We start from the raw sequence: 23,333 nt of genomic DNA on the forward strand, positions 1-23,333 counted from the left end.
CTTTCAATATCAATATGATGATTAGGAGTACTCAAGGAAATGGTTAACAGTAAACGTAGCCAGGCGTAGTTAACTCTGCCTCGAAAGATAAGTTGCCAGAAAGAGCTTCTATTTTTTACTAAAGGGGACAGTGTTTTATTGTGCAATTATTAATATGTACGTAAGATCCCTACTTAGTATTGTTTCTTCTAATATTAAAAATTATTGTTCTTAAAGAACGCATAAGGTTTGCCATACTATTTAAATATTGTTTATTTTTACATTTAAGTAAGAACATTAAGGTGCTACGTGTTTTTAATGCTATTATGTTCAGCAAAACTGGACACAAAGTTATAATATCCAGGACATGTAATAAGAAGATAATGGTATGAGATGCTTGAACTAATTATGCGAAGGAAAAGGTAAAAAGAGGAACAAGCATTGTTAGAAGGACAAGTTCATGGTAAAGAAATTTAAGAGATTGTTTAACTGTAGCCTAATCGAACTGGTTAGAGTGGAGAATTTTAGAATACGTTTTGCCATAATTAATGATTTAATTAGGGGCTTTAAGCATTATCATAAATAAAAATTAGATTTTATGGAATACGACTTAGCACAAGTTTTCAGATAAAAAATGCAAAATATGCGTAAAATCATAATGGCATAACGTACGTGCACACAGCGTCATTATTAGTACAACATTAGGAACTGGCATTATGTTACTCATATTTTAACTTGTGTCAGGAGTACAAAGCATTCTTAGAAGAATTACCAAAGGAATTATTATGATAGTTAATATTACCAAGGAAAGATATCAATTTTTAAAAAAACAGAAACATATTTAATAGGAAATACACCATTTTTATTTCTTTTTCATATATTTTTAAAATAAAATACACATTTTTAAATAAAAGTACAAAATAAACTTGAGATAAATAACAAAATAAATAAAAATCATGTCATAAATAATTGTAAAATAAATAACTAATATTGCATATTTAGAACGAGTATTAAACTTCATACAATCCTATAATAAATTGTTCATAAGTAGAGTATTAAAACTTTTACTAAAAACTAGTATTAGAGAGACACAAATATATAACGCATAATTTTACGCCATACGTAAATAATTCTTAAAGTCTATTACTTATTAAAATTAAAAATTCGTCGTCGTTCATAGAACTTACATTACATTAATATATCATAGATATATGGGACCAAGATCACCAGTTTTCAAAGTACCATAAAAATGACTGAATATCCATCAAAAAGTATAATTTTTTCTTAAGTCACTTGAGCTTCAAAAGTATAAACTTGAGCACCTAAGTTAAAAACTTAAAAAAAAAATACTTTCTAGAATAAATAGTCTTTCTCAGGTCCTTTACTCCCTGGTAAATAATTAAAATACAAAAACATTTGGAAATTACCTTCCGAAAAGTATGCCTAAGAATATCTGGTGAGCGGTAATACCCCGCAACACCATTATGAGCACTTTGATAACTTCAAAGTGCCTATATAATATCATGTATAACCTTCACCATAATTTAACCTTAACCTCTACTTCCCCAATGCTTATAATATACTACAATTTAGTCAATAGTCTAACCGAGCAATATGCACTGTCAAAAGGGCAAATAATGAGATCACAGACCTACAATGATTGATGGGTTTCTAGACTATTAACTCATCTGATAAGAATTATTACAAATTATAAGGGTGGCAAAATTGATAAACTAGCCTCTGGGACCGTTCAGTCTTCTTCATTATGCCCTTTTTATAGTACTGCCTGATTGACCTGCTGAGTTTATCGTAGTTCATTGCAGGGCGGTTTTTCCTTTTGCCCCAAAGTCTTGCCACTTTAACAGAATCTTCAATTTTAAAAATACCCTTCGTCCTGTCCAACCATCTGATACAGGAACCATGAGTTTGTTGATTTGCAAGCAATTCCTTAAGGAATTGCCAGAGGTGGATGTGGGATCCTGTTCTGGATGTCGTGGGTTTTGTCAGATCTTGTTGAGGATGCGTCTCATCATCTTCATCTAGAAAAATTAAGAAAATGCATATATATTTATTTTGCTTATTATCATTATTAAATAATTATTCAAAACCTGAATCCAGAGCTATTAAAATCAATTTATGATAGCGTGACTGCGAGCAAGTTTAACCGCATAATAAGCCCACAATTAAAAAAATCAAACAAAAAAAAAAGGCGAGTTAACCGCATGCTTCGAAAAACAATTTTATCCAACCTTATTATAGATAAATATAGCACAAGAGATATTTTTTACAAATCAAGAAACCACATCGCGCACCCATCAAGGTTATCTAGTTTTGCGATTTATCTTGAATACATCTATTTGCCTTTGTTTTTAAAATAATTATCATGTTGGTGAGATAATGTGACGTTCTAAGTTTTATAACGTCTGCAATAGGGTTTTCTAATGTTATTCAATAGCAGCGGATACAATTTTAGGTATTTACATATTTTAGGGAATTTATTAATTATTTTATGATTTACAGATATTTTACATTTTAAAACTAAAAAAGGTTTAGAGAAAATATCAGTCATGCATAATTATTATTTTAGTGTTAGGTCTAAATGCCTGATAAAAAAATCACCAAAATGACAATTTTTTTTTTACTTTTACCGGTTTTAGCTATTAGAACCATCTTAAAATGTGTTTTTTTTTGCTCAATTACATTTATTACAAACTATGAGTATAATTTTGTCGTAGTTTTTAACGACAGTTATGAGGTATTTACTTCAAAAAATTCATCAAACTGTTAATATGTAACGATCGTTTTAACGTAACCTAATCTTTAACGTAATTTTCCATACCTAAATATATTCGTTTAAGATGATAGATAGGTATGTATTTCTAAGCCATAATTTATTTGGTTTTTTACGATTGTTAGGTCTGAAATAGATAATTACGATAGATAATTTACCAAAACATATTTTGAGCGTCTATCGCATTTTATTTATTAATAATTATTTCGAGAACCGTAGAGTCTTATCTTTTTATATAATTATATCTATTTTAGATAAATTGTATTATTTTATTGAGATTTTTTACGATATAAGATAAAAATCATTAAAAAAAAATACCAAAAAATTGTGTCTTTTTTCATTATGCTTATTAAATAAAAGCAGTATTTCTTAAATCACACAAATGTGTATTATTTATAACTTTTTGTTTCCTCAACATTAAACTTTTTAGTCATTCATAAAATCTTTGGGTGTAAAAAGGAAATAATATAATAAAAGAATAATTAAAATAACTATTATAATAGAGTTTTGGGGGATTCAATTCTGAATACCAATAGCAAACAACGAAAATGCTAGTAGAGTGAACGAAGGCATGCATATTGTTTAGGGATACGGCCAGATCAAACATAAAACATTGACTACTAACGAAGTCTCCAGAGTTATCCATCAACTTCATAACTAGAAACTGCAAGACCAGATGATGTTCAAAATTTCTGAAAAAACTGCACATGACTCACCTAGGGAACAACATATCTTAATACCATAGGATCATATTAACTTTGAAGATCCATTAATCTATTGACCAATCACATGTCGTTCCTTACTCATAATCACATCCTGTCTCTCTCTGTACTAGACGAATGATTTTTAGGTGTACTAAATTTATATAGAGTCGCCTTTGATGTTATATTTTTAGAGCATCTCAGTTCAATTTGGTGTATCAAGATCGAAGCTTAAAGTATCCATTTAAAAGAGTTATCTTCCACTGTCTCACTAAGTCTATTATGGTTTAAACTTACAATGAACCTATCCCAGCTACGGCTTCGCTTTGAAGAACAAAGATACAGAATAATTAGGCTTAATCATCTTTTGTATATGATATTAGATATCAGGTTGAGCATACAACCAAGGAGGTATGATATGAAGAATGAAGAGAAGAACATCGAGACAATGGGTACCGATGAACTTTACAAATATCTAGATGTGAAATAGGCGTAAAAAGTGGACTACTAAGAAACAAAGAAAAAATAATCACAAGATTCATTAAAAGGGTCAGACAGGTATTACGGACCTATCTTAACAGCCTAAATATATTTAAAGCATTGAACACATACGCTTGCTCTATATTGAATTACTCCTTTGGTATAATTGACTGGAGTAAAACCGATATCGGAAACGAAAGATCAGAATTCTTTGACAAAAGCACATAAACATCGCCTTTCCTGTGCAGTAGAGCGAGCAACTCTACCTCAATGTCTTGGACGAAGCGAGCATGGAAATCAGCACACAGTTAGATAGCCAAATGGCCAATCTGAGGTCATACTTTTAGAAACAGGCATACACCTTTTTGTTGCATCTTCTCTGCGACTGAGTGAATAGGAAGTATGAATACCTCATGAGATCAATCGAGAGAAAATACACCTTTGAAGAGAGCAGCCTCTGGATAAGCAGCATCCTAACAAGATGAACCGGTCTGGCTGCCGTACTGGCTAACGTTAGGAAAAATGTTCGCAGACACGGAGGGTTTCTGCCTGGCTCTTTAAGATCAAGTCATGCTAACAAGAAACTACTTGTAGTAGTAGCAGTGAGAATTGTGGCTTTGGATGGAAAGCATTTACTGCGACACAATACAAAGAGAGGACGATTCAATTGCAAAGATACTGTAAGAGCTGGCAAAGTATCTTCCCTACTACAAGTACATCCCTGAGTATGTTCTTAAAAACAACTACTGGACTATATTGCAGTGTTCTCACAGATCAGCGTGTGATGCATTTAATTGACCAGATCTCATATTTATAAATAAGAATGCTAGGCAAACAACTCTTATTGAGGTAACAGTACTAAATACCAGCAACCTATTTGATAATGACAGTGATAAGATAGCGAAACATAGAGATTTGGAAATACAGATAAATAGACAGTGGAAGAAAGAAAAGTTTTAAGCGGCTGCAATACATTTTTTTTGTTTCAACAGTATTTTATTTTTTATTTGCTGATTGCATGACTTAAAATTTTATTTTTCTTACATTGTCATAATCATAAACATTCCAAATAAACAGCATCGTTTTATCATTATTGCTTACGAATCCTTCGAATAAGGAAAAATAATAATCAGATCAAAACATTTTCTAAATATCTTTTTAATGAATTTTTAATGCATTTCATTTTTTAATCATTACCTGGAGAATATTAAAATGGTATTTTTCTTGCTATTACAAAGAAATCATGTCAAAAAACATAATCCTAATTATTTTTTTTTTGATTTCCCTGGTATTTAATTTTTAAATATGGTTATGTAATTTTTAAATGTGCGGAAACCTCAGCTTTTAGATTTTTGCATCCTTTTCTTTTGCAACCATTAATTGGACTTTTTTTTGTCTAAATGGAGACTCGTTATTTCAATTTTTTTTCAGTATAATAGAACAACGTTTAAATAATAATAAAATGGTCTTTTTGTTTTTGTAATTATAGTCACTATATTCAGGGTATTTTATTGCATATTTTACAAAAAAATAACAAATATGCAAACCAAATATTGTAATAAAATAGGTAAACTGTCACATATAATAAATCTGTAAGAATTAGCGCGAATACTAAAACCTACGTTCTATATATTTAAAATTTGTTTGTAAAGGTTACATCTCTCTATCACTCTACTTAATCATGCCAAAAAGTAGAAAATCATAAAAAAAATTAAGTAATTCCAAAAAAAGTCCCTTCTAAAATTAAATAATTGACTCAGATCCTAACTGTAAAATTGGTAGTTACCTTCTTACATACTGCATGAGATTTAATTACGTAAACATGGCGTTTTATTTGCCGCCGCTTTGCAGTTAATCCAATAAACGAGATTCCAAATTTTCAAATTCCTACGTTCAAAAAAACAATTTTAATTTATCTAAACTGGTTTTTTTGGTCAGCTATCAACCGATTATATTCATAATTAATTATCAAGGTTACCGATAATAATCATAAAGTTGAACCGTATGCTGGTTAAATAGAAGTAGATTTGAGTAAAAAAAAACATATGTTTTAGAGATTGATTTTTTTTTAATAAAGCTTACCGTCTGACATATCACCACTTGAGGCATTACTGGATACTACTTCTGGTAGCCAACCCTTAATATCTTCTTCTGAATAGGCAGCCTTCCATAAGTCTAATTGAGCATGTAGAATCATCCCACCCTAAAATTAAAAAATATTATAGATAAATAATCCAGAGCCAAAATTGGATGTGTACATGACTTCACGCATGTACATCGTACATAAAGAGCTCAATTTAGGTATTAAATATTTATGTAGTTGTTTCTAGATTGCTTTAATACTCTGTAATTTTTCATTACTCTGTATATATAACCACAAAAACTGTTAATACTTTGAAAATAAAAAGCAAAAACTTACGTCATTAAAAGACCAGTTATTATAGTAATTTGTATAGTAATCATGTCGAAAACATTAAATGACTTCATCTTATCGATTTTTCCTCTCGCGATATTACGGTTTGCTAATGACAAGCTGCAATTTCCCACGATCCATACAAGAGAATTTTGCAATTTTAAACCATAACCATATATTGATATTATTTTACTTAAGTTATTAGTCACATTTTGCATTACTGTAGCAGTTTACATTTAAAATGTATCATTTGTATAGGTAGTTATTGCGTTATATAAATTATTTATTAAATGGATTAATTAATTAATTTTTTTCATGGCAGTTAAACATTTATTATAAAAAATTAAAATGTCTTGACAATATAAACAATTACATTTTGATAGGTCTAAGTAAGATTTTGTTGGAAGGTTGTGTAATTAAGGCCCAAAGGGGTAGAGGAGGCTCTAAAAAGGGATTGAAAATCTTCTCTTGGATGCTAAGCTGTATATGAAAACCTATGAAAAGAAGATTTTTTTTAATTATCTGCCTCTGCATTGTGGATCTTAAATCACATTAAATAATTAAATAACAGATTAAATTTTATTTGGCATTTCAACTTTAGCAATGGATTTTGTTTTTGCTCTGAAAATATACATTTTGGCGCCCAACAGCAGATTTTTATTTTGTTTTATTTCTCTCATTTCTTCTCTGTATCCAATCTCAACCCAAGTAGTAAGATATTTGTAGCATCTTGAGTTTTTAATCAACTTCGTATTGAAACTACTCACTGACCAGCTCGAACTCTGTATTTAAATCATACTAAACACCTAGAGGACCCTTTAAAAGATGTAGATAGTTAGCTTTATAGGAACATAGAATAGTTGGAAAGTGTAGGAAAATATTTCTAGCATCATTACTGAACATCTTAGTTACATAGTGTGTTTATGAAATTATCAGTTAAGTTCATATTAAAACTATAAAATGGCCACGTTAAACTCTGGATTTAAGTTTCAATAAGGACCTAAAGAACTTTATTAAAAATGCAGAGACTTTGCTTCAATGAACAAAATATTGTTGAAAAATGTTGCGTAGCATAAGTAAAGAAAAGCTTCTAACACAATTTTCGTCATTGCAAAAACCAAATGCAGTTAAAAATAATGAAAGCATCCGAGCCAATTATCGGCTTAAGACAATAAATTTCACTTCTTATAACAATTTACTTTAAAATGCTCCTTAGGTATGTAAAAAAAAAACATAAAATTTCAAACCATTTCTCCAGGCAATGTCGTTCGTTGACCTTAAGAAATATGCAAGAATTTCCACTTCTACCCAAGAAGAAACTGATGTTTATATGCATTAAAAGGAGAAAGTTTTTGGTTCTTTGCTACGCGCGACCCAGATATCCAATCGAAAAATACATGGAATTCGTTTTATATCGACGATTTTCTTTGCGTTATGCGTGCCTAGTGTTCAAATCGCATGCAAAGAAAAACAATAATTAATGTCATTTTTTTCTTTCGTTATACCACAAAGGCTAAATCATTGAATTGCTATAATGTATGAGAATACAAATATAACACATTCGTAATCAATAAATCTTTAATATCTTCAGTACATGATGAATAAGTGGTAATGTAAAGGCGTGTTTACTGGTATTTAGGTTAAATGTCTAAGATAAATCTTTTGCCAATGACTTATATATGGTATGATTGTCGTACATACCTGCATGTGAGCACCGCAAACCTTTATTATAAACATAAATTACCTTAAGATAAGCGTCATACTGTTAAGGACTATTATATTGCTTGAAATGTTAATAACGTTTCGACTTACATTTGATCTTTACCTTTTACTGTTAAAGAGGCATTTGTGGTTTGCTTAATTTACTAGATTTTTGTTAATGTTTGACCAATTCTTTTAATTTTTATGTTAAGTTTGCAATCCCAGCTGTTTTACATATTTGATATTAATTCTCTTTTAGTCGAGATTTTTAATAAGGAAAAAACTGAAAAATTTTGCAATAAAAATAAGGGAAATCAACTCAGTAAGTTAATACTAATTAGTTATTATTCCAAACAACAAATATTAAAGCAGTAAAAATAATCAGTCAGGTAAAACGTATAAACTTCACCATGAAAAAAATTATACCAGCATAAAGAAATGGTTAATCATAATACCCTTTAAATGATTAATCCATAAACTTGGACTATAAACTAGCTCATTAGGGGATAAAAACTCGGTCAAATCAAAAGTAGTCAAGCATATAAGAAATAAAAGAAAAGAAAAATGATTATTAGATTTAAAAAAACTGAGTAAATTAAAATAAACGACTTTTTTAAATGGTAAAATATATGACTCAAACTAATTTATTCCTCATGAAAGAAAAGTAGTGAGTAGAAAAATGGTCTAAGTTCGGTTAGTAAAATTACAATAAAAGTTAAAAATAAAATTGAAAATTTATTGGAAATAAAAATATGTAAGAAAAAAGAAAGGTTGAAAAAATAGTCGGAACAAAGATTAAAAATTAAAAAGTCAGTATTAAAGGTTTTCAAAATTTTCCTTAAGAAATAACCAGTAAAAGCAGGATCTTGCCATTAGTATTATTTTCATTATTATTACAATTAAGTCGTTAATGAATACAGAAATGTGAAATTAATAAATAAATATAGAGAAGTTCTCCGAAAAGCTTATTTGTTCATTTACTTCCAAATCAATTTTAAATGTATAAATGAAATATTTTAATTGATGCAATAGTTATTACTACAAGAGTTGTTAGACAAGTTTAAATATGTTTGTTTTAAAATTATTTTTTATTATAGAAAACCACATACTTTCTGTAAAGAAATAAAGCAAAATATTCCAAAAAAATTTAAAATTATATATTTACTGTAGAGCCTTGACAAAACATCTAAAATAAAGCTTTATTTTTCAATTATCTTTACAGTTTTTTTTTAATCTTCATTTAAAGATAAAAAAACAATTAAAAATGGAAGATTTTAATAACGATATAGATTACTACTAAAAAATACAATTTGTCGCAAGTAACTGGTCCAGATTTACAAAAAAAATTAAAAGAGCATATAATAGAAAGGTTTAGAATTTCAATTATAAGATCTCTCGAAAAATTGTTCAAATTTGGTGGAATTTCAAATACATTGACGTATAAATTAATTTTTATTACCAGAAATGAAAAAAAAATAATTTTTTGATTGAAGCAGTAAGAAAATTGTAAAAATCCGAAGAAAAACTGTTTCGGAGGTGAATAAAATGAACTTTTAGAAAGGTATAGACAGTCTCTCATAATAATAAAGGAACTAAAACTAAAACCATTAAATAGGCAAAATAGATTTTAATGGAAATTAGTTTTACCTGAGGTGATCTGCTAATAAAATCTTTCTCAGTCAAAGTAGCCAGTTCAGCTCCGGTCATATCCCAATTTTCAGCTACCGGTTCTGGACAGCTAAACTGCTGAGATGTCCATCTAATCCAGGAGACCACATCTGATGAACTCCACTTTGTGGGGTCTAAAAACATGAAAAATGATTTACCAACGCATTCTTATGTTTATTACGTATTAGTAATTTATGTTAATTTGTAAAAAAAATCATTTTGTATTTATAGATCGACTCCACCCACTGTTAGTTTATAAATTAAATATTTGCCAAAGCAATTTAACAAGAGTATCGTTTAGCTATTAAATTTGAATCACATAAATGTTTTATCGATAATAGAACAGAAGCAGTGTTTAAATTTATAGCCTCTTTGAATATAAATATTTCACGATAATTTATAGGTAATACATTTAAATTATAATTGACAATAAATAAATTAAACTGTTCATGTGTTAAATTTAAATTCTTGTATCCCCAGAGCCATTGCTAAATATATCAACTTGATCCCAATATAAAGTGGAACTACTCGTTTAACCATTGTTCTTACCATTTTTTTCAATTGGGCTACTAAAGAAGTAAACAAAAAAGTAAGTAGACTACTTGTTGGGTGCGGTCAATTCCTTCGCACTGAAGGTCGTATTTGGTATGTTATTACAAATTTATTTGTACCGTGGTAGCTCGCAGGATAAACCTATTTTTCTTCCATACACGCGTTGTTCTTATTATATAAATAATTATAGTGGAGTTGAAGGTAAACGTAATAGGGTCCGCAGAAGGTTATTTGATTGTTTAGTAAAAAATAATCAAAGAGAAACGTTCAAGTTATGGCTATCAGAAAAATAAATAAAGAGGGTGGTGCAATACAATGATTTATTGAAAAATAACCATTTAAGTTATGCATCTAGGTAATGCAATGCATAACTTAAATGCGTGAGATCCTTGAAAATTATGTTTTGAGAAGTTTTTTACTAATGGGCAAAATTATTTACTTTATAATAATTTTAAAATTAAGTTATCGTTTCAAACTTATTTAAACTTAATATTTTAATTTATTCAGGGTAAAATAAGGTTAAAAATAAAATTATTATTTAGTTATAATATAGTTGAGATAAGAGTATTTGGATTAGCAGGAGGTTATTTGGCTGCTTAGTAAACATTAATTAAGAGTGAAATTGATTTATTAAAACATAAGCATTTAAGTTATGCATTACAATTATGCAATGCCTAACTTAAAGATGGTCCTTGTTAATGAAATTAATAATTATTCTATTAGTGGAAACAATGGACAATTTAACATATTACATTCAGAAATATGTAATTTTTTTAATATTTAAATAAAACTATTATGTAAGATCACGAGACAATTTTACCACTAATCCACATTTTTGGTAACCAAAATTGTCTCGTGATTTGAGTGTCACACCAAAAATTATTATATCTATATGTGTTATTTATTGAGCATAACCTTACTATATTTAGCTAGCTATAATATGAGACGCTTTGAATCTTAAGAAGGAAAATTTCTGCTTGACACTTAAACTTCTGCTTGACACTTAAAATTCCAATGTAATGGTAATATAAATTAATAAATTATCACCACCTTTCAGAAAAATATCATTAAAATATGACTTACTTATAATAAACGTCAAAATTGCATGCAGTAAATGTTAAACACGTGATTTACCATAAAATTATGACTTAAGTGTAGAAGTTATTTATTACAATAAATGTTTGCTGAAGTTTATTTATAATCGTCTTACATAAAAGCGCAACCTTTAAATATAATAAAAACCACTTACCAGGTGTAATTCCTAGTACTGCACAAGTATTATCGACATCTTTTCTCATTTGCTCAATAGCCATATTGAGAACAGGTTCAATAGACTCCCTCGAAATTTGTTCTTCACAGCCCAACATTAAGTCGTTATCTTTATTTAATGCTGGTTCCTCCATTTTAATATCACCATTAAGCAAATTAAAATCAATCATATGAACATTATATTTTTTCTGAAAACTCGTATCTCTTAAAAACTGTCTTAATAGCTGATGGTCCTTTGGCATCTCTGGTACTGTTTGCGGCAGTACATCCACTGGTTTTTGATTTAAAAGACTTTTTAAGGTCTCACTTTCTTGAAAGCCCCCTAATAGATCACTAAAATCTACTGTACTCTCTTGCTTTATTTGCTTTTGCGAATCAAAAAGATTTAAATGCTCAGGTGAAGCTGGTGACACTGGTGAGGAAATCAAGAAACCTGATCCAAAATTTTCCTCTTTTATGCCAAAAGGTGATAAATTTGGCAATGGTGATGCCGAATTGCTTACAACTTCTTTCTTAATATAGCTGCTTTGAAAGTACTCATCTCCAGGTGATTTCGAGTATACTGAACTGGGACTGGCCGTATATAAAGAGTATTCAGGTGAACTGGGATAAAAAGTCTGGTCTCGATAACTGTTGAACTGATCATTAGGTGATAGGAGCCCTTGAGAGCTTGGAGAAAATGGTGATAATGATCCGGATTGTTGCCCTAGTGAATTCAGTTGAGGCACTTCTAAATGTATAGGCGACTGGGGTGATAAATACTTTTTATCATCTCCCAGGAGTCTCTGAAAGTCTGGTGTAAACTCACTATCTGAAGATACAGACTGACTGCCTGGAGAACTGGGATGAAAGGTAGTGAAAATTTTCGGCTGCACCAACTGGCTTTTCTCGTATGTCGAATAAAACGGAATCGATCCGGAAAATGGTTGGTCACCACCAGGTAACAGGGAAAGATCGAAGTTTTCTGCAAAATTACTATAATCGCATGGAGGTGTGAAGCCTGCAGACGGAACTGTTTGTGGCATCTGGAAATAGATAAAAGCGGATATTAACGAGTTGATCTATTTTAAATGTGGTACGGGTTTAACAAACTATTGGGATTTTATAATTATTATTTAATTATGAATAATTGACCCATTCATAGTTTTATTTAATTAATTATTGGTTAATCAACTGTAACTTAAAATATTTACGAATTTTTAATGTCTTGTCTGATGGAAAAAGTTGAAACTTTTGTATGTATAAATGATTAATATCTTTATTGTTTTAGACGTTGTTCTCACAATTTTACCCTCTCTTGAACCTAAGCGTAGATATTTGACGTACATATACCATATGCTCACTATTTACCCATACGGAATTTATTTATTTTACTCCATACTTCGTGCGTTAATCTGATTCTAAAATTAAATTTTCGATATACTGCAGATCTGATTGCGCGGAAAATTATAGGACATATTGTATTTGAATAATTTTGTTCGAAATAACTGTTTATATTAATTGACAAATAATAGCTTTCAATGAATAATGAATGACTCGAATTCCAAATTTAATATGGAAAACATTAACATGACCGTTAATATTAGAAATGAATGAGATTTTAATGATTTGGTTAAAGGTTGGTTTCGAGGTATATAGAAAGAAAACCTTACCAAGCAATATTACCAACACTCACTACTAATAATATATAGATAAATTCTTGAGCAATAAATTGGTTTATTTAAGACAATCGGTTCTTACGCACCAGTCGTTCTTGCACCATCCTGTTCGAAAAACACATGAAGATTTGCCCTTGTGTATTTCATGGTAATTCCATGACTCCCCCACTTTTATTTCTATTACACATTTTGATATTAACCTTGATTTTGATCTTGAGTTCGTATTTTAATATTCTCATTACAATAAGTATCGGTAATATTAAATTATGAATCAATTGCGATGTTTATTTAATAATAGTGTTGGTACAATAATGGTTTTTAATAAACCATTACGAAAATTCTTTAAATTGGAATTTATACGAGCTCGTCAAATCTTAATGATTGTGAGGTTATTAAAGCAAATTAATTTTTTATTTAAGGAATAAAACGCATTTTGTTATAATGGGTACAAAACTCCAAAGTTCATGTGGTTTTTTTAATGAAAATTTATTTTAACCAGGATATAAACTTAAATGAGATTTATCTAAAGAGCGTTGGTTTTTAGATAAATTATTTTGTAGAGAAAAATTCATATTTATTATACCAATATTATACAATATTATTTATTATACCAGTAATGGTCAGTAGGAGAGCAACTGCTAATCAGTTTTTATAGATCTCATCAAGTTTTAACACATTTAGCCTTGTTTCTTCATTTAATATTCAAAATTTTAATCTGAATAAATAGGGATGGATGTGGATACATCAAGTTTCGTTAATGAAAACACACAATCTATATTTCAAGAAAGACAACTTTTTTTTCGTCATTTATCTATCATGTATTCAAGAAAATTGACTTTGATTAAATTTAAAAATATTTTTACTGAGATATAAGCATTACACGATATCAGCTTTCATCTTATGCTAGAACTAACCTTTTTCATACCAGTTTCTGAATCTATATAAAGGCTTTATATCATATATAAATTTTTAAGGGTCTGATATTAGAAAGTACCTAAAATTTTAATTTTTTTTCATACCATTAAGCTGTCGTCAATATTGACAGTAAAAGAAGTTGAATTTAAGGAATATTTGGATTTAATCAGAAAACCTAACTACTAAAAATTTCAATACATCATGCAGTCAAACCATTGAAAAAAAGGAAGAGAAAGTTGAATTCTATCTAAGGGAAACATCGATTAGTGATTTTAAAGAAGCTGGAGAATTAGTTAAACTAAATATATCATAGTTTTGATGTATTAAATACTAAAATAAAAAAAAGAATATAAGAATAGAATAAAAAAAAGAAAACATTTTTGGGGGTTATAGTTGTCTTTACCACAAAATTATTTACTGGTAAGTGCCCCAATTATATTTTTATTATATAATTATTAAATTAAAGAAAATATATTTTCAACCAAAAACTAACCACAAAAATATTTAAAATTATATAGAGAAAAGAGTTTAATAATAAGAAAAATATTTAATATAACGTATGTATAGATATATAATTAATACTTCATGCCCTGATTCTATATTATTTCTACAAGACTTTATTTTCTCTATTTATTAAGGCTGAAATTATGTACCCTGATGAACTTTATAAGTAGAAATATATGTTAAAATAGGTTTAAGTTCAGTTTTCAATTATTTCTTAATGCGACCTAATAACATTTTAGAAAAACTATATATTTTATTTTGAAATTCTAAAAGATATTTTGATCAGAACACTCAATAAAAAATAATATAAGCTGATTGGATATCATCATTTCGTATTTATATTTTGCTAAATAAATTATAAATGTTTTTATTTTTCCTCATTTAAATTAACATCTATTTATATTTTTTCTGTCTAAATGACTGACGCCATCTAACATTTAAAGCTTCAGTTACGTTATTTATTGATTATCACTTTAAGCTGACTCAGTCCAATTGACTTATGAAATTAAGAAATTCCCTGTATAAACCAAAATTAAGCAACCTACTCAAGGCTAATTACAGTTTTTACCCAAAAATCAATTAATAGTTTCAACATTTTCTTTATTCAAAGAAATACATGACCGATTTTGAGAAAAAATGATTTCTGAAAAAATATTGATTAACAATCCATGGTTGTTCTGTATAAAGACAAAAGGTGGCATAACTAAAATCAATAGATGTAAGAGGATTATTCGTAGGATTTCGTTAAACCAGATAATAATTTGGCCTAAAAGGACGGTCTTGTACGTGATCTTTACCGATAATCTCATACATATTGTAATGCTAACAAATTGAAAGTAGTTTTTGTACGTTTTTGTGTTTACCAAGTAGTTCTTCCTCTGAAAAACGTGTTTGCAATAGCACTCTAAAGTGTTTGCATAAAAATAGTTTAAAACCACTTAAGGTAGTCACGTAGTTTAAGTCAATTTTTATTATCTATTTTGATACCGACAACTTGATTATTTTAAGCTTATGAAAAACAAATTTTAATGCAATTAATATTAACTTACTGCGATTAATGATGAAAAAAATACGTTATCAACCTTCATATTAAACATCAGACATATTTTTAGTTATATAAATTAAAATTAAATAATTTGTAGTGAGGAGTCATATATTCTAATTAAAAATGATAAAAGATTATGGCATTACGTAATGTTACGTAAAAATGATACAAATGAAAAAAATTTGGTGAAACGCTTACAACACCCGAACTGCGTCATTCTATGAAGAATTCCGAGAAAGAAAAGAGAAAGTTTTGATGGAAGGTAATAAATTGTACCGCAAATGGTTCTTGCTTGTAAGAACCCACTATTAAATGGTTTTTTATTTAGTCATAAGAGATTATCCTATAAGCTGGTTGGATTTTATTACCCACTTTTACATATAATAATACTGTTATTTTATGTTCGATCATCCCATACCAACGTATATTGTTCGTTTGGTTATTCCAGATTGTCCGCAACTTCATTTTTTATATAATATGTAACCAGTGGGTTTTTTCCATAGTAAGCTTAAATCTGCAAGTAACTCCGGAGCAACAAAATTACCGACTGCAACTCAAGTTTACTTTAAGTAACTTTGGGATGTAATTAATATCTGATTACTGAACTCTCAGTCTACTTCATGAGTTTTATTAAATTGGCATATTTCTGATACATTATCACTTACGCGATAAGATTTTCTGCCTTCGCTGAGTACGTTCACCATATTTCAGCAAAAGAGAAAGATAATTGCTTGCTAACGCTAACCAGCCTCCAAGGTTGGTAGGTTTTTCCAACGAGAACACGTAACACATCAGATTACGAAGAGACGTTTTTGCATGGTAAACGTTATTTGCATGTTATTTGTTCCAAGAAGTTTATTTTTAGAAAAATTGTAATTGTCGGTATTTGAATTCTATTTATATATCCTAGACCTAAAAATTTCGCAAAGGAATGTAGGAAAACGTCTAAATTAATTTCATCTCACTATTTCATTGTACGTGAATAATTTCTTGATATTTATCTAACTATTCTAAAGTAACAATTTTATCTCAGAAGTAGTCGTGTCTAATCATCTTAATCAACATTTAGCAGTTTTTGAAACTTTCCTGAAACTGTTCCTGATTCCTTTGTAAATAATCTGGGTATTTATGGAGAACAAGGTAGCCTAAGCTGCATAGAGCTAGTAAGATTGTACATCTAAACATAAGTCACTTGCGTTATGATGATATCTAGAGAACTAGATTTTCTTTCACTTTTGAATTTTCAAAAATGAGTTGTACTTAATCGAGGGAACAGAAATTTTAAAGGCTACATGATATGTATGCGGATGGGTGCAGAAAAATCCTGCGATGCTGGGAGCTTGTGATGGTACTTGAAGCAAAAGGTGCATTCAATACATACAAAAAATTATTTAACTCACACGAAGATTCTATGTGATATTGCAAAAAATTTGTAATACCGTGAAGTCTATTATCGTCTGATAATCATGCAAGAGAATATCAAATTTTTTAATATTCACTGTAAAGGTCCATTAATTATAGAATGAAGAATATGCATAACAGAATCACTTTAACAGGTTATAAAGACCATTAAAAAATATACTGTTTAAATAAAAAAACAATACACGGTCTCTGAAAATATCTCGAAATTTTTTGGTCTTCACATCTCACGATCTGAAAAAATAATAAGTACATAATAAATACGTAACAATAATTGTCTAGTAAATATTGCTGCAAGGAAAATGGTCTAAATTTCCTTGTAGCACCTTATTAAATAGTTTTAAAACCTCATGACATTTATGTAAATAGAAGTATTTTATTCTTGTTATAAAATTATATTACTTAACGTGACGATTCTTGCTGGAGAAAAATGTCAAGTCAGATATGAATCAGACCGAGCCTAAAATCACGTCCAAGATGTTACTTTTCCCATCTTTGTTCTTGCGGCAAGTATTTTATTATAAATAGCTATTTGTAACGCCTGACCATGATGTTTTTACAATACTACAAACAATTGAGTTGTCCTTGCTGTACAAAATTACAAATCGATCTTGGAGTGAGTATGAAGATTGGTACAGTTATTGGAAAAAGAATCAACTTCACCTTCAAAGAAGATCTGGAAAAAGTTACTAAATAAATTAGTTTGCCTAATATGAATAGCAGAATAAATGAATCTTAGAGAATAGTCAAGGAATAATTATCATGTAGATGAATCTGTATGCCTTCGCCACGAAAAGTAAGATTAATAAAAGCTCAAAAAATACATTTATTCGTGTTTTTTTTAGGATTAAGGTATTAATTACCAGTGATTTCTGATGATTAATAGAGACTAATTCTAATTCTAGCGGATAACAGCCATTTCCTCAAAATAACTTTTCTACTTTATTTTGAAATTTTTAGTAACCGCTTTGTATGTAGTAACCGATACGTTGCATACTAATTAGACAGTTTTCGAAGATGCATATGTTTTGACGCTTAATATAGACATAAACGTTATCTTAGCCGTTGTTTGACAGCTCTCCAAAAAGTGTTTTCGAAATAGGTGACACGTTTACCGCTAACCTAACGATAGCAAGAAATTCGTTTTCATTGTTTTCTTTTTGGTTATTACTCCTTACATTTTCTAAGCTCATTTTTTTGGATATTAAACAAACTATAGATATTTTATCAATGTTTGGTCTACAATATTATATTTAATTTAGTTAGGTAGCCTTATTTAAAAATTGGAAAGTACCTAGAGTTACAATATGATTGAGGATTTTAGAGCTCTAAAATCAAATCACAAGTATTGTATATGATATTTTATTTCGCTGGATCAACATAGGAATTATTTGCTAGGATATCCATTAGAAGTATTTGGTTATCTTCATCATTAAATCTTCTCTTGAATTTTGTCTTGACACTGTAATTTAGTTTTGGGTTCATCGTGGTCATTGTTATGTAAAAAAAACAAATATCTTTTTACTGTTTCAGACAAAAGGAGACTAAATAAACTTGCATTATTAATTATTAATATTTGACAATAATGTGAACAACATTAATGCGCATGCGTTTCGTTATGTTTATGGCTATGTCTATCGTCCGTAAGATAGCGGAGGGTATCGGTAGAGAAGTACGATAAATGACACTTCAAATGTCATACATGTCAGTTAGTGGTTACCGGTGATACTTTTTAATGGTTCCGAAAACTGCCTATTCATTACAGTTTAAACTGAATTAATGAGTAAATAATTTAGTCTATCTCATTCATATCTATTACTGTCGTTATTTAAATCGGTTATTCTATGGCTCCATACACTCGCATTATTTTAAGCTTCCAATCAAATATTTGCATCATTTAATTATAAACGAAAAATGTTTTAAGATTTCGCTTCTTAATTATCGATTTAATACTTAAAATGTCCTTGGACCTTCGTTGATTCAGGTTCTGGTACTTATTATGACGTCAGCCGAGTACGAGGAATTGTTTAGCCAATAATTTTACAGATTTGCCTCCACAAAAAAATTTAATTTTATCTTAATTATGATGTATTATCGTATTATGCACGCTTCATTTGTTACGCAAAATTATTATTTAATAGCAATTATTATTTTATGTTGGATTTACTAAAGAAAGTATTATGAATTCATGATTATCAATAAAACTTGAGCAACAATACAGTATGACATGCCTTTTTTCAGCAATCATTAAGCAAATATAGTATATTTTTATGCATATAGCACATATTTCATTTTTGTTATTTTTGATTTTCGAGAAACAAATATTTATAAGTGAGAACTGCTGCGTGGATCTGCGAAAGTATTAAACAATACATCTATTTTTGCATTACTTAAAGTTTCTTATAAAAGAATTGACGATCGTCAAAGTATTTTTTGAATATACAGCTTAATAACTTCTTTAAGAAAATAGTTAGGTTAATTATGGCAATCAAAGAAGGGCGAAATAAAAGAGATTTTTTCCTTCGAGTAATATCGCAAACATTGGATAGTTTTTATGTTTATAGAATGCCAAGTTTAAATAATGTGCGAGGATTCCAATGATAGGAAAGCCAATTTTAAATAAGAGCTCAGTCGAAAACTAGATAACAGTGATTATTTATGTAATGAAAACAGCAGAAAACAGCAACTTATTAAGTTCTTTTGCTCCACGTTAGTCCTTTAAGGTGAATAAAATACAAATATTCAGAAACCGTTGATAGTTACAGTTAAAGCATGGAATGTCTAATGGAAAAGTTGCGAGCAAAAATATTAGGAAAAGGTTTAGAATGTAATCTTAGTATTTTAAGGGATATTCTGGCTCTATATCATAATTTGAACTCGAAAGCAATGATTCTGATTCCTTTGAGTGACATTTCATGATCATTTCATAGCAATTTTCTCATAATGTATCCAGTTTTGCGGCAGTCTTCTGTATCTCAATAGCTAGTTTTCAGTATAGAAACATATGTGATTTAAGAAAGTATTTTGCTAACAAATTAAGTTTAATACGACCTTATTATTTCGTCTTTCATCTTCGGTTTCTTTATGAAACATCAACTCTGTTTTATGAGAAATTTCCACCTAAATAAAAGATACAGTGGTGCGTATTATTAGCATAATAACAATCTTCTTGTTTATGCCTTTAAAAGTATTGATGAAACGACATTTATCAATTGACTAATTTAACCGAAACATGCTTCTTTTGGATACAAATATAATAATTGCTTCGAAGCAATCACTGCATTATCATGCAAAAGTTCTCAGTCAACAAATATATCTTTTACTTGGCAACCTAAATGTAGATAGGTGCAATAATTGTAAAAATAAACAGAGATAAGATATAAGATTTTGTCAGAGCAATTAAAACTAAAAACAAGAAAATCTGTGTTACATGATAGGAGAAATCTCGTAATCTGCAAAAACTCTTAAGAACCTATAAACTCGTCAAGCAGCTTACCGACTCCATCGTCGTCTGTCTGTCAGCCAGTACCATAATATCGGCCAAAAATATGCGAAAATTCCGAAAAAAACTCACGTTAATTTCGGATTTACCGTCCGAAATGTGAAGTCCTACCCGTTTGTACACTATGAACGGAAAAACAAGAGCAAATACTATGTCAGAAGCTTATGAAAAATCAAAAGATATGGCGCGCGAATCTTTCGCTATAACCGCGCTGCTCGACGCTCAGACGTTCAATGTTACGCGATGGTAAATCGTCGGCGCACGGCCTACTTTTCTGCTCATGAGACCACGATCAAGTCGCCTTAGTGTTGATCAAGAAACAAGTGAAAGATTAAAAAATGCGATATTATAGTACGGGGATCGCGACATGAATTTTATATCGAGAGAGAAAGATAGCGAATTATTTTAGTTTTACATAATTTTACAATTGTTATCAATCATTTGATATAAACAGTATTATCAATTAAATTGCTTATGATATTTAAAAGCACATGTTTTGATTTTAAAATTTAAGGTACAAATCTGGTTTTAATTTTAAAGTTACTGAAGGGTTCTTAATACTACTGATTACCACTAGAATATACCAAGTAGTAGAAAGAAAATGTCTTCATATCCCGACATAAAAAGGGTGACAAATTACAATTGCTTCATCTTACATATCGTCAATAATTACCGGATATAAGGTTTGGTCCCTAGTACTGCCCTACTAAGCGCAGAAGCGGTAACTACATATTTAATGCAATTTGATATAATTGCATATGCACTTCACACTTAACTATGGTCAAATATATTTCTTTTACTAAGGTATTGAAGCGGTAATAAAAACGATATATGCTTAAAATTATAGATTTTTTAGAGGTATTTATAAATTTGATGACAATATATCTAAATCGCTTGGCGTTTAGTGCTAACCAACGCATTTGTATCGTATCTACATTAGTTACCACTGAAATGCATTAGTAATTTGTAGTTACCTCAATATCACCTTAAGACATAGGTTTTTATCAAACGTGTAACGTGTGAGGTAAATAAATAAACAATAATAAATATACGAAGAGTTATTAAAACAAATTAACAGCATTTTTGTGTTATTGGTAGCTTTGTATGTTTAATGGCGATAAGTTTAGCTGCTAGTTAAGTGCTACTTTTGCAGTAATTATTTCTAAGCTCAATCTTTTTTCCTTCTTTTTTGTTTGGTTTTTAGACCTAAAAGCGTGTGACTATACAAAATGCTGCGATTGCTTTTTAAAGTAATGTTAAAAAGGATATTGGCAAAAATATTCTTCATTATAATAGTATAACTCCCAGTAAATTTTATGAAGTCATTTTACTTGATAGTCTAATTCTGGTAGTTGATATACTATACGCCTTTTCACCGATATTTCTTCTCTTTTGATTTCAAACCACGATAATACCTATAATATTGTGACTAGTGCAGCAGATGAAGCTTATTTAGATGTCGACATGGGAGTTTCGAGTTAAGAGCAAAAATATTATTCCGAAGAATTATTTTTTCTGAGCAAAAGAAATAAATGAAGAATCGATATAAATAACAGACAGTCCATCTGTATTTGCAAAATATTTTTTAATAACAGTGGATTATAAAAAAGGCAACGATGAAATAATAGAAACCATGCTGGAGAAAAACAAAAGCACTGAAGCATAGTTGTTCCTAAAAAAGATAAATGCCGTGGTAAAAGTCTACCAAATCAAAAGGATATTGTTCCTTATTATTCAACACATCCGATCTTTTAAGCTGAGGAAAAATATGATAAATATACTTACCTAGCGATCTCTGAGCTTGAGTTTTGTATAATGATTTTATTTAAAAAAATCCGAATGTTTGTTGTCATGACTGACATCGATCAGTGTTGCGTAAACATAATATTCCATTCGTAAAATTAGCTCACGAGGAATGTGAACATTGCGATTTAATTTACATGAGCATGACAATTCCAGAGTGTAATAACTGTGAAAATTGAGTTCACATTAATAAGGCCGCTGGATTTATGTAAGTATAAAATTGATGCTTATGAACCTGCTTCAGAAGATTTGCAAAAGGTCATCATGTTACCTAGGTGTGAGATGTTTAAATCTGTAATATGCATGAGAAGATTAGTAGCATACAATGAGAGTTTTGTGTCGATAAGGACAAAAAATTAAATTTTTAAATCGACCGCCATAATTTGACATGAAGCTATAAGAGATTGCGAAAAATTAGACATAATTAGCACAATTTTTTAGGTGTTTTTAGAGCACCATGACTGAACCAATATTGTGCTCTGTTTAGATAACTGTATATCTCAAAACAAAAATTAGACGTTTTTTACTTTTTTGATGTATATTCCAAATTCTTCTTATATTGTATCCTCAGAAATAGTATTAACCTATTTTGAGCCTGGACATCCGTTTATGTCGGCCGATTCCTTCCACCTCCAGGTGGTACAATCGATGAAGAAGTTGAATCGTATTGTTTTTAATTTAAAACATAATCTATTAATAAATATTTATTATGTAAATATTTTTTGACGACGTCACTGGTAAAGATTACTTGTGTCGGAATCAAGAATGCAAGCAAGCAGGGTTGTGATGTGGTTGCCGTTTTCTTTAATACACGTTATCTGCGTTTATATAGCTTTGAATATTGACTTCTCTATAGAGTATCCTATATCATAGTTCAACGGCAATGTTAATTCTAGCCTTTCAATATTCGAGGTGTCGGTATTTGCGCCTAAT

At 29.4% G+C, this 23,333-nt stretch overlaps 1 protein-coding gene across 1 annotated transcript; it reads right to left on the reverse strand.

Annotated features, from left to right (window-relative positions):
- Positions 1 to 953: 953 nt before the first annotated feature.
- LOC126737602 (DNA-binding protein D-ETS-4) lies at positions 954 to 20,882 on the reverse strand. Its single transcript, XM_050442581.1, has 5 exons — positions 20,592 to 20,882; positions 11,535 to 12,579; positions 9,713 to 9,867; positions 6,034 to 6,154; positions 954 to 2,018 (listed from the first exon to the last, which is right to left on the reverse strand). The coding sequence occupies exons 1-5, from the start codon at positions 20,625 to 20,627 to the stop codon at positions 1,681 to 1,683; spliced, it is 1,695 nt and encodes a 564-aa protein (XP_050298538.1). The 5' UTR covers positions 20,628 to 20,882; the 3' UTR covers positions 954 to 1,680.
- Positions 20,883 to 23,333: the final 2,451 nt, after the last annotated feature.

The sequence above is a fragment of the Anthonomus grandis genome, chromosome 6 (genome assembly GCF_022605725.1).
Source record: "Anthonomus grandis grandis chromosome 6, icAntGran1.3, whole genome shotgun sequence".
NCBI lineage: Eukaryota > Metazoa > Arthropoda > Insecta > Coleoptera > Curculionidae > Anthonomus > Anthonomus grandis.